Source organism: Eulemur rufifrons, chromosome 27, assembly GCF_041146395.1.
Source record: "Eulemur rufifrons isolate Redbay chromosome 27, OSU_ERuf_1, whole genome shotgun sequence".
NCBI lineage: Eukaryota > Metazoa > Chordata > Mammalia > Primates > Lemuridae > Eulemur > Eulemur rufifrons.
This window is the reverse complement of record NC_091009.1, coordinates 23,558,674-23,571,674: the sequence shown is the minus strand read 5'-3', so window position 1 is coordinate 23,571,674 and position 13,001 is coordinate 23,558,674. Positions and strand designations below refer to the sequence as shown.

At 35.1% G+C, this 13,001-nt stretch overlaps 1 protein-coding gene across 3 annotated transcripts in view; it reads left to right on the top strand.

Annotated features, from left to right (window-relative positions):
- The window catches only part of DTL (denticleless E3 ubiquitin protein ligase homolog), a 47,470-nt gene that overhangs the window by 14,942 nt on the left and 19,527 nt on the right, over positions 1-13,001 (top strand). For 2 of the 3 annotated variants that reach the window (XM_069459438.1, XM_069459437.1), the window contains 6 exons: positions 1,560-1,625; positions 3,046-3,158; positions 4,475-4,548; positions 6,222-6,325; positions 6,604-6,708; positions 9,642-9,754. In XM_069459438.1, the coding sequence (XP_069315539.1) occupies positions 1,560-1,625; positions 3,046-3,158; positions 4,475-4,548; positions 6,222-6,325; positions 6,604-6,708; positions 9,642-9,754 (575 nt within the window). The remainder of the gene's footprint in view (positions 1-1,559; positions 1,626-3,045; positions 3,159-4,474; positions 4,549-6,221; positions 6,326-6,603; positions 6,709-9,641; positions 9,755-13,001) is intronic. The other variant, XM_069459439.1, reaches the window with a different exon arrangement.

Sequence of the window (13,001 nt, the reverse complement as noted above, 5' to 3'; positions counted from 1 at the left end):
AGTGAATTTTTGTCATTTCACATGTTGTGTTTTTTAGTACTAAAATTTCCATTTGTTTTTTAATAAATTTTGTTTTTCTGCTGAGATTTATTGTCTTTTCATTGATCACAAGTGTATATTTCCCTCATCTGACATAGTTTTAATTTGCTTTACAACTTTGATAAATCAACATCTGGATTATTTTGAGGTTGGCTTCTGTTGATTTCTTTTCCCTTGAGAATAATTTTCCAGGCTCTTTGCATGTCAACTAAGATTATACCTTGGGCATTGGGAATGGTATATGGGGTTCTGGATTCTGTTATATTGCTTAGAAAAGAGTTAATGTCTCTGTTTAATAGGCAGTTAACTCCTTTAGACTCAATTGCGGACTATCACACCTACAGTAGGGTAGTGGGTCGTATCTCAATTCATTTCTTTAGTTTAAGCCTCAGTCGAAAGCTGCTTGCGGTTTTCTCTTGCACATATGGTTTTTGGGCCAGCTAGAGACTTGGACTGAGTTTAAACACAAAATTAGAGGTTCCTTTCTTTTGGCTGTCATCAGGATCCCCCTACTCCGTCACTCTCTGACAGCTCTTGTTCTTCCCAGTCTTCTTTTCCTGGTTCCTCTGGCTTAAGAGATAGTAGATTTTTCTATTGATATAAATTTTAGCTGCCTGGTATTAATGCTGCAGCTGTTGCTGCCCTCAACATAGAACCACAACAAGCTCCAGTAACTTACCCAGGGGCAATCATTTACTAAAGGTGTTGACTCCCCTCCGAAAATTGCATGTTTTTTTGTTCAAGTCTCCACAGAGTCCTCGGGTAGTTGTTTTTGTGTTTTGTCCAGTTTATAGCTAATGCAGGTGGATCAGTTTAAGTGCTCACTCTTTCATATAAGCAGCAGAGTGGTGGTTTTTTTTTTTTTTTTTTGGCTTAATTTTAAAGAATAAAGTTCTCCTATATTCCCTTCTCCAATCCAATGCCCTCCTCCTATCCCCAGAGATAACTTACCCTTTCACAAATTTCATATAGATTTGGCTCATATATTTATGCTAAAACAATGCAGCTTAGAGGTTTGGAGTATAGGCTCTGGATTCACACTGCCTAGAATACCTTTGCGAGTTACTTAGCCTCTCTGTGCCTTAGTTTTGTCATCTGTATGTAAAATGGGGAGAATAACACCTACCTAATAAAGTTGATAGCAAGGATTGAGATAATTTATGTAAAGCATGTAGAATAGTACCTAGCACTTAGGATAGTAAGCACTCAGTATGTTTTGGCTAATGCTTGTTTATCATTTTTACTATACTGTATAAAGTATTTTATGTGGTTTTAAGAAATTATAGAGGGATGATTCTATAAAGTTTTTGTTCAGCATAAGCATCTTGAGCACTTTGTAATCTCTTCTCCTCATAGCTGGTTTCTCTATTTGTTATTGAGCCATATGTTTTTAAATTTTTAATCTCCAGTGCCAGATACGGTACCTAGCACATAAGAGATACTCTGGAAATTTAAATTGAAATATATGTGTTAATGTCTGGTTTTGTTAACCTCTTGATAAACTATTTATTTCCTTGCAGCTGTGTTCTGTACAGGTGGAAGAGATGGCAACATTATGGTCTGGGACACCAGGTGCAACAAAAAAGGTAGTCTAGTTCTGTTTTAATTTTGACAGATGTGGGATCACCCCATACTTAAATTATTTTGAGTGAAAGTGTTGGTGATTTCATCTGATTACCACTAGGGGGCAATTGCTCATAATTCGGCATTTCTGCTCACTGTTCCAGTTCTCAGGATCTTAGTTCTCACTGCAAGTATTACACTCACATATTTACCTCATATTGTCTTCTGAATTATAATGCCATTTACCTACATTATTGATGGAATTAAAAATATTAATAACAGACTCACTAGTAAGTATTTTTTAAATTTTTTTGGTTTTAAAGAATTAGATTAAACATAGCTCATGCTGTCTCATGGTGCCATTAAGCAAAAGTGGTGATCATCTCCCTGTTTACTTCTAATTAATTAACTTATTTAGGAAAAAAAATTTTTTAATGTGTATTTTTTTATTGCTATATCATAGTTGTACATATTTTTAGGGTACATGTGATATTTTGATGCGTGTATACAATGTGTGATGATCAAATCAGGGTAATTGAAATATCCATCACCTCAAACATTTATCTTTCCTTTGTATTGGGACCGTTGCAATTCTTCTCATCTAGCTATTGTGAAATACACAAATAAATTATTTTTAAAAAATTTTAGTAGACTTTATTTTATAGAGTTGTTTTAGGCTCACAGAAAAACTGAGCAGAGAGGGTTCCCGTATACCTGCTGCCCCACACATGCACAGCCTCCCGAACTGACAATATCCTGTACACCCAAGTGGTACATTTGTTAACAGTTGATGAACCTACATTGACACATCATTATCACCCACAGTTTATAGTTTACATTAAGGTTCACTCTTGGTGTTATATATTATATAGATATTGACAAACATATAATGACATGTATCCACCATTGTAGTATCATACAGAATAGTTTTACTGCACTAAAAATCCTTTGTGCTCCACTTACTCATCCCTACCTCCCCACTAATCCCTGGAAACTACTGACCTTTTCACTGTCCCCATGTTTTTGCCTTTTTCAGAATGTCATATAGTTGTAGTCATACAGTATGTGGCCTTTTCAACTGGTTTCTTTCACTTGGTAATACTCATTTAAGTTTCCTCCATGTCTTTTTATGGCTTTATCAAGCTCATTTCTTTTTAGCACTAAATAATCTTCCATTGTCTGGATGTGCCACAGTTTATCCATTCACTTGCTGAAGAGCATGTTGGTTGCTTCCAAGTTTTGGCAATTATGAATAAAACTGCTGTAAAGATCTGTGTACTTATTTTTTATACATTATAATCTTACCATAAGAAATACAGTGCAGCTGGCTCTTCTTGTTTCTAATTTCACTAATCTGGTCAAAAATTACTTAATATTAAGGTCTTATACAGCATGAGATCAGAGTTTTGAAGCCTAAATCAATTTCCTTGGAATATCTTTCAGACGGGTTTTACAGGCAAGTGAATCAAATCAGTGGAGCTCATAATACCTCAGACAAGCAAACCCCTTCAAAACCCAAGAAGAAACAGAATTCAAAAGGACTTGCTCCTTCTGTGGTAAGGTTTTACAGAGATGTACATGTGTGTAGATCTTAACAACAGGGTGGAATATCATTTTAGGGAATTTGTTGACCATAAAATGGGAGTTATCGATTAGGTGAATGAGAATTTTCATTTACTTTTGATATCAGTGGTTTGTTGCTTACTCAGTACCTACAGTAGTGGTTCTCAAACTCCAGTGTGCTTTGGTGTTACCTGGAGAGCATGTTAAAAATTCAGCTTCCTGATTCTCAAGTTTCATCCCTAGAGATATCACGCTCTCTCTCTCTCGTTCTATATGTACATATATATATACACACACACACACATTCCTATAATGTGATGTGATTCATTAGGAAAAGTGGGGGAGGAGTAGTTTGAAGAAGCATATTAAGTACTATGATATAGTTTTCTATAAAGAAGGAATCCATTGTTTTCATAATACAAACTACAGAAAAGATGTGAGTTTTTGGTACAGTTTTTAAACATTTGGCAAAATATTATTAAATATATTGAGAAACACTTGGGTAGAACATAGTACCACTCTAGTAGCTTATAGTCAAAGCTCAAACAATGCCCATAATACATCTTTTTCCTTTAAAAGAAATTGCCATTAATCTCATTTTAGTGTGTTAATTTTTCTAATGTTTCTTGTTTGTAGGACCCAAGTTAATATTTTGGAGGAAGTATGCTTGCTAAAACATTAAGACTTAAAACTACATACCATGAACAGGACACAGACATGAATGGAAACAGTTTCATCTTCATCTGTGGAGGCCAGATGAAGTTAAAATGAGCAACATTTCAGACATCTAATCAAGTTCTGAGCTAAGATAACTTGTTAGGTTACAGCAAGTAGGAGGTCAAACTCCATTGAGCCCCTTTAACTTTTTCAGAGCATGTAACAAACTTTCATCCATAATTCTTTAGACTCCTATATTATAATCTGGATGGACAGCAACATTTTGTAAATGAAATAGGCACAGAAAAGTTCAATGAGTTACCTAAGGATGTACATAGCTTATTTGTAGGGCTGCTTCTAAGTAGACCCAGTGGGCTCAGATAAGTAAAATCTTTTAGTCACCAATTGGTTTCTTGAGTACAGGTTAAAGTACTAACACTATATGCTATAACTTAATGATGTTTAGGTCATTTCCTTGCTAAAATTACTTCCTGGTCAGCATATATATCTGATTAAGATGATTGGAAAGAAAAGATTTAGTCTAATTCAGAGTTGGGGGTGGGGAACCATTTTTTAGCACCTTGTTCTCTTGATGGTGAAGATTGTGATATCTGAGATAGAATTTCCTTCTTTTCTTTTCTTGTGCTATCAGGATTTCCAGCAGAGTGTTACTGTGGTCCTCTTTCAAGATGAGAATACATTAGTCTCAGCAGGAGCTGTGGATGGGTAAGAATCTATTTCTTGGTTCTTTTGATGATGTCTCTTTTATGAGCTAAGATGGGGAAGTCACCTAGTCCCATTGTAATTGAATGTGTGTACTTTTAACTTTCAACATAGCAAGTATCCTAGCTGAGGAAAGGAACTACAGATCACACTGGAAAGTATCTAGTTAGGACATTTGCTGAACTAATTGAGATAATACATGTGTCATGCTCAGCACATTGTCTAGCACATAGGAGCAGTGTTAGCTGCTGCTGCTATCTTAGAGAAGAAGCTGGAGGAGTAGTTTGCTTGCCTTATATACAATATAGTTTAGTTACTGAATCTTACTTTGAGGAGTAAGATTTCTATTACTTTGGATTTTATCTTTTCAGGTTTAAGAATACCCTAAAAGAGGAAATCTCATTCTGGGCGTGTAATTGTCATTTCTGGGAGTAATACAGCTAGATTGATGATAGGAGGGCCTAATGACTTTCGCATACCTGCCATCTATGATTGGTCTGAATTTTTGGCTTCCAAATAAGTCTGTGATGCTTATTGATTGGTTGCTTTGTAGAATATAAACTCTTTGCACATGAGGACTCTTTCTTTTTAAGTTCCCTTCTTATTTTATCTCCTTAACATCCCTCCCTCTAAAAATTTTAATTTGAAAGATCATGGTGGCTGGCGTGGTGGCTCACGCCTGTATTCCTAGCACTCTGGGAGGCCGAGGTGGGCGGATCGTTTGAGCTCAGGAGTTCGAGACCAGCCTGAGCAAGAGCAAGACCCCATCTCTACTAAAAATAGAAAGAAATTATATGGACAACTAAAAATATATATAGAAAAAATTAGCCGGGCATGGTGGCGCATGCCTGTAGTCCCAGCTACTCGGGAGGCTGAGACAGGAGGATCCCTTGAGCTCAGGAGTTTGAGGTTGCTGTGAGCTAGGCTGACGCCACGGCACTCACTCTAGCCTGGGCAACAGAGAGAGACTCTGTCTCAAATAAATAAATAAATAAATAAATAGAAAGATCATGGTTTACCAAACTGGGATTTCCATTGTCTCCTCTGGATGCTAAAACCCTTCTGTGAACCAAAGTCTCAGGCAAGAATGAAGAATTATTTAAAGGTTATTAGTTATGTTTGTGAATGGCTACAAAAGCTTATTCTGTTTGTTTCCAAGGATACCAAGCTTGTGTTTTCAAGTTGCCTGCAAACTAGAACTAAAGGATTAAAACAATTATACCAATAGATGAAATGAAAAAATACTTTATTTCACAGGAAAATTGTTTAGACTAGATTACTTAAGGAGTTATGTGTAGAGACATAACCATAGGAACAGAGCTTGCTACTTATGATGTCAAAGGATATATTCAGAATATTAAAGGCTTAGGAAGTGTTTTTTCTAAAAACAATGAAACAATGACTATCAGCACTCAACCTTCATCTTCCTTTTCCGCTCCCTTGGAGTAAACTTCAGTAACCCATTACTGGGTCAAATCACATCTGTTTCCGTTCTGTCAGAATTATAAATCTGACATTGGAGACAATAGTATAAGATAGTTCAATTTGTTTTCCAGTGAGATGTCCTCACTGTTCCTGCTTAGTGTACCAGAGGAGGCAAATTAAAAGTCATAATTGAAGTTATTTGGGATTGGGAGAAAGTCTACAAAATAACTGTATTTTGTCTTGGTTTTTAGGATAATTAAAATATGGGATCTGCGTAAGAATTATACTGCTTATCGACAAGAACCCATAGCAGCCAAGTCTTTCCTGTACCCAGGTAGCAGCACTCGAAAACTAGGTAAGCCTTTGCATAGACTATAGGACTTTTGGGGGGAAATGTGCATTTTTGTTAAAATTAAAAGCAAAAAAACTTAGGCTGGTTTTCAACAACATAGACTAGAGAAACTCTAATATGTGGTTTTATCTTTTTGACATTCAAAAGATAAAAATTCAGAATATTTTTGGTTTGTATGTATTTTGGGATCAGAATTCTGATGATTCTTCTTGTGGAATAATCTATCTTCAGATCTCGTCACCTTCATCAGAGCATACTAACTAAAGTTTCCTTTTTTCCAGGATACTCAAGTCTGATTTTGGATTCCACTGGCTCTACTTTATTTGCCAATTGCACAGATGACAACATCTACATGTTCAATATGACTGGATTGAAGACTTCTCCAGGTAAAATATTAGTCATTCAAATTTTCTTAGCAGGAAACTAATATGGGCTTTTTTGTTAGTGATAATTTAAGGGTTTTTTTCATCTAAACCAAACCTATTAAGCCATATGAGAACTTTGGTGTCTTTGATTAGTTCATGTGATATTGTCATAAGTGTATATTCCTTGTGATGATTTTATAAGTAAACAGAATCCTGCTCTTTATGATGACTTAATTTTATTTTAATAGTGAGTCTCCTGAAATTATGCTCCTTGGCCTATATGTAGAGTTACCTCAATTTTCTATTTAATAAGCTGTAGGGTAGAGAAAGTTGTTCTGCTCAACTTTTGTCTTCTTTGGGGGCTGTCAGTTAAAATTAGGGGGTTGAATTTTTCAGACACCCAAAATAGTTCCAGCCTCTCTCGTCCTTCTCTGTAATGTTGGACAGAGGCCATTTTATCTCTTTAGGTGCTTTCCCCAACTCTACCTTTTTTTTCCTCAATAATATAAAAATGTAATCTGATACTTAAAACTAATAAATAAATATTTTTAAAAAGAAACATGTTTCTCAACTGCATGCTTTAAGAGGATTATGTGGGTTACATTATTTTTAACAACATTAGCAATTACATAAGCAAGCTACATATTAGTAGTCTGGTTTTTCCTCAGCTACAGATCTGTCAAAAATACTTTGAATTCCATAAGCAATCCCTAGAGCTACCCAGTTCCCACTAAAGTAAGATGTACTGGTAAACAAATCTCAAAATAGTACCGAACTCAGATCATTTTATCTGGAATCTTACAGAAGTTTCCAAAGATTGCCCCAACAATCTTACTCGGACTTTATATCTATGATGGTATCACAATCACATTTCCAATGCTTTGGATTAGATCTGGTGTTCTCTGAACAAGACAAGAGCAAGAGTATTTGGAAAGGGGGAGAGGTTTTATAACTTCTCTTGTTGTTTTTCGTAATGGAATCAGAACTTGGAGAACTACTTATTTAGTTAGTGATATAAAATAGACTTTTCAAAATCTTTCCTCAAAAGATAAAGCCTAATCCTGATTATATTACCAATTGTCCAAGAGCTCTTTCTATATAATTTTTGCTAGAGTGTGGCACTGAAAGGGGCCTTGAGTTTAGTTTGTCCCTCTGCCGTCAAACACTTTGCTAATAATTTAGTAACCTTTTTCTATGCTCCTAAGAATAATTTGATTTGCTCAGATAGATAAATACATAGGTAGATACATGGATACATAGATTTGTTCCTTAAAAATTGAATGACAGCCAAATGTGTGTGTAACATCCAGTAATTACTTGTCTTTTTCAAAACTTCAGAAAGAATCTTGGGGTCAATACTTGATCTACCATACTTTTCGTTTACAGTATTATACCATACAAGTGATGTTCATAAGAATGATTCTCAGGCACTTTAAGAGCTTGAAAGAAAGATTAAATTGAGCTAATTAAAGCCAATATAGGCTGCCCAGGAGGTTGAGGTGGGAGGATCACTTGAGCTCCAGAGTTGGAGGCTGCACTGAGCTATCCAGTGTTGTCCAGCCTGGGTGACAGAGCAAGATCCCATCTCTAAAAGAAGTTTTTTTACATAAATGAATAAATAAAAATAAAGCCAATGTAGATAGGTTTTAGAAGGATTTTTAGCAAGATTTGAAACAGTTACAATGTACTTAATACTAGCCTGCCTTAGACCAGCAGAGGGCAATAAATACTTACAGGTATCGTGGGAAATTTGATGTATATTTTTTTCATTCATAGTTTAGAGTTGAGGAATATAAAAAATTACAGTTTTGGAGCAGTGTTCAGAATAAAGGAACTTGTTGATTTTGGAAGGATTTATCTATCATAGCAGGTTTATTATACGTATATCTGAATTGATTCATATCCTGCTTCACTTTCACAGTAAAAATGTCTGATATGGGTAGTATTTGCTATGGTGGCTTTTTCCTTAAAAGCTATAAATACAAAGTTCTTCAATTTTATTCTAGAACAAGGAATAGATTTCTTTGAGAACTTATGAAAAGCTGTTAAGTCCCTTACTAATACCTCTCTCTCTCTCTCTCTCTCTCTCTCTCTCTCTGTTAAAAGAGTGTGATTTTTTTTTTCCTGCCTAAATGTATCTTAAATTCTCCAGTAAAGATTTTTCTCTTGTATTTCCTAGGAGTGTTCTTATGCCAGGGGCCTCAGGTTTTGGTCCCGTTAGGATAGAAGAACCTGTCAAGAGCATGTTGTGCTAGATTGGGTTAATTGCCCTTTTGCTATGGATAGTGAGAAGTCCAAACCTAGTGTCTTACATACGAACATGTAGTTTACCTCACTAGCTACTTCTGCCATCAGCCTATTTAAAGCGTTAGATTAAAAAGATTCCCACATCCCAAATAAGCTTTTAGTAAGTTTTAACCAGAATTCATATGATACTTTTCACTGATTTTTACCTATTCATAGAACAAATGTTTGCGATCTACTCTGTTCAAAGCACTATAAAGTCTAGTAAGGAAAGAGTAAGATGAAATTTAGTTTCGAGAGGCTTGAAGTCTAAGGGGAAATAAGAGCAATATATTATACAATGGAAAAAGTTCTACTCTGAGGTGAGAAGAAAGGAATCTTATAAAGACATTTTACTATAAGATTGGACATTGGCTATATCCTTTTCCTTTAAAAATGTTTTTCATCACAATTTTTTCTCTTGGTATGGCCATTTCCATACCAAATATTTAGACTGAGTTCATGAGATTAGATCTAATACAAAGCCCCTTTCAAGGGTTTTCTTTATTTTTCTACCAAAATCCAGTTCCCGTTTATTTGGTGAATAAATCTTAACCATCTGCTTTAATAGGCAATGTAGTCATAAAACTTGTTAGAATGTGCATGCTATCAGTATTCATTTGAACACTGGAAATACCAAGAACCAAGTAATTTGTTTTTTCCTCTGGCAGTGGCTATCTTCAATGGACACCAGAACTCCACCTTTTACATAAAATCCAGTCTTAGTCCAGATGACCAGTTTTTAATCAGTGGCTCAAGTGACGAAGCTGCCTACATCTGGAAGGTAAGTTGCCAAACTTCCTCTACAAATGTGAGACAGAGATATTTTTGCAAATATTTCTTCTAATATGAGATAAGTTTAATGTAAATACATACTTACTATTAACTTTTCATACATCAGATATTTAGTGAATGTTTCTTTTGGCTCTTAATATAGCTGAAACCTCACACTGTCACAGACTATGTGACACTTTCATGGCTGTAGTTTGTTGGAAATTGACAATTCATATTCTTTGTTTCACAGATTATCAGGAAATTGAGAAGTCAAAAGGGTAGTGAGAACCTTTGTCTTGCTTTATTAGTGTTTTATATATTTAATAGCATTATTTAATAATTTTTTTATTTTATAGATTTCCCATTACTGTTACACAAATTTACAAATTATTGTTTTGCTTTTTAAGTAATAGTAATTCTACAGTGACAACTATAAGCTGAGAAATTTAAAGCTGTCCATTTGAAGTCCAATGGAGAAAACTGAAATGTTACACAAGTAGCACTTACTGATCACTGAAAAATTTCTCTTGATTGAATAATTAATTACAGAAATGTTCTGGGAGTTCAGAGAAAGATCATTAAGACATTGTTTACCTGTGGCTAAAAATTAGTTATCTTCTAGATTTTCCTGTAACTTCATAAATGTTTTTGACATGGGTGAATTAACTGGTCAGCGTTCACATATTTTGAGTTTTTAAAAAAAAATTTATTTTTTTATTTCAATAGAAAAATAGGGTGTACAAGTCTTTTTTGTTACATGGATGAATTGTACGATGCTGAAGTCAGGGCTTTTGATGTACCTGTCACCAGTATAGTATACATATTTTGGGTTTTAAAGTCATAAAGTCTAAAACTTCATAGATCCATAGTTTTGATATTATTAAATCCCTTTTCAAGAGAAAGTTATTATCATTCTTAGTCCTGCCAACCTCTAGGAAGTCATACTGTTAATGTTGTTTTGGGACGGGGTGGACCTTGTTCGATATGAAGCATAATTCTTCAGCTTTATTTCATCCAGTCCTGAGGAAAGTATGAAAAAGTAATTTCGGTACCTAGAGATGCAAAAACGCAACACTGCCTTATTAAAAGCTTTTAGTAACACTATCCTAATGGGTCACAAGGTGGAGATATTGTTCTATCCAAGATGCTTTTGTGTTGGGCTTGCCTTTTCCTACAAGCACGTTTCTTTTGTTTATTGTATTTTTTAAATGAAAATTTGCTTATAAAGTATATACTTGAGACCTCATCTTGTGATAAGAGTTTTTACCTAGTTTCCTCCCTATAAGATTCTTCTTATTTTAGCTTTAAACTTTAACAATGTGTGTCACTAGCACTAATGCTTCTGTCTTATATTTTAAATTTTGAGTTTCAAATTTGGTCTTGTGCTTCTTATTTTGCTATCTTTTTATTTTTTATTTCTTCTTCCCACACTCTCTTACCTACATTTCTTTGTCTATTTGGGCTCCCAACTTAACTAGAGAATTTTATTCCTACCGCAGAAAGAAGGAAGTTTCTTTCTTCTTAAAGTAAAAACAAAAAACCCTGAAATTTTAGACATACCAAAAAGAATAATAAAGAATTATGCAAATAAGTACCTATGTATTAATCATTCTGTTTAAATAATTTTAGATCAGTTTTTAAATTATATATAATTATGTATATAATTATATGTATATTGTGGTGGGGGTATAGTTTTCCAATTCTTTTTTTTTTTTTTTTTTTTTTTTTTTTGAGACAGAGTCTCACTCTGTTGCCCAGGCTAGAGTGAGTGCCGTGGCGTCAGCCTAGCTCACAGCAACCTCAAACTCCTGAGCTCAAGCGATCCTACTGTCTCAGCCTCCCGAGTAGCTGGGACTACAGGCATGCACCACCATGCCCGGCTAATTTTTTCTATATATATATATTTTTTTTTAGCTGTCCATATAATTTCTTTCTATTTTTAGTAGAGATGGGGTCTCGCTCTTGCTCAGGCTGGTCTCGAACTCCTGAGCTCAAACGATCCGCCCACCTCGGCCTCCCAGAGTGCTAGGATTACAGGCGTGAGCCACCGCGCCCGGCCTAGTTTTCCAATTCTTAAAAGTTCCTCTTCTCTAGCACAAAGGCCTTTTAAAATTTTGTTTCAGGGAGTGAAGGTAAGGGCATACATCCTCCTTTTAAAGATACATGCTAAAAAAATAAATAAATAAAGGTACACACTAAAGATACTTGGAAACACTTGGCTGTTGTTTCTAACCCATTTTCAGACATCCAATCAGTGGCCACCACATACATGGGTGACCTTTTTGAATTCCTAGGCTGGGTCACATGTCAGTGTTGAATGACGTGGTTCAGACGTGATGTTCTCCTGCCTGTCCACACATAACCCAGAGTACAGGCTCTGATATTTGAGAGCCTGGCAAGCTTGCACCTCCTAAAATTGAATTTGCCTAGTGAGGTGGCTCAGTTTCTCTTTTCCACAATTAAAAAAAAGGAAGGTTGATAATTTAATAGCAATTCCATGCAAGGTGAGAATCCAGGTCGTCTTATATATAACTCTGCTGTGTATTCAAAAAGTCAGAATTCTCTTCTTAAGTGTTGCAACTTTTTCTGTGCTAAAAAGCCCATGAGTACAAGCAAACAAAGTAGAAGAAGAGAGTTTTATATCTTAAGACAGAAAAGAATGGCCTTTTAATCCTCACTATTGTCCAGCAAAGGGGAGATGTAATATATTTAGACTTTGATATTGATACCCAAGACTTAAAAAAATTTAATATTATATTTTTTTCTTTTTAATTTCCTACCCATTGTCCCACCTCCACCCCATCCCCTCTTCCCTGTTTTCTGATATAGCCACTAAATAGTATTGAAGTGGTTATAAATAAACTGATTTGGCACAGTCATTCTACCGCTGACTGGCGAAACGTTGAGCCTGACACTTTAGGAAGTGTAAATGATCTCATGGCAGAAATAAAGATTAGACTTGGTTTCCAGCTGGGCAGAGTAAGGAGATTTTGTGAGGAAAAGTGCCGATCTTTTTCACATGTTGAAATACGTAAAATGCTTTATGGTTAGAGCCATTTAGTTCTGAGAATTTTAACTTTGTGACTCCTTGTGCCTTGAAGTCTTTATTCTGTAAAAAGTAGAATATGTAAGACAGGACAGTCTTCTGTGTTTGACCATCCCCAAAATGCATAGGTATAAATGTATCTTATAATTAATAGTCTCCTTCCTACTTGAAAGGAGGCTTTAAAAACAGAAATCGTGTAATTATGACAGTG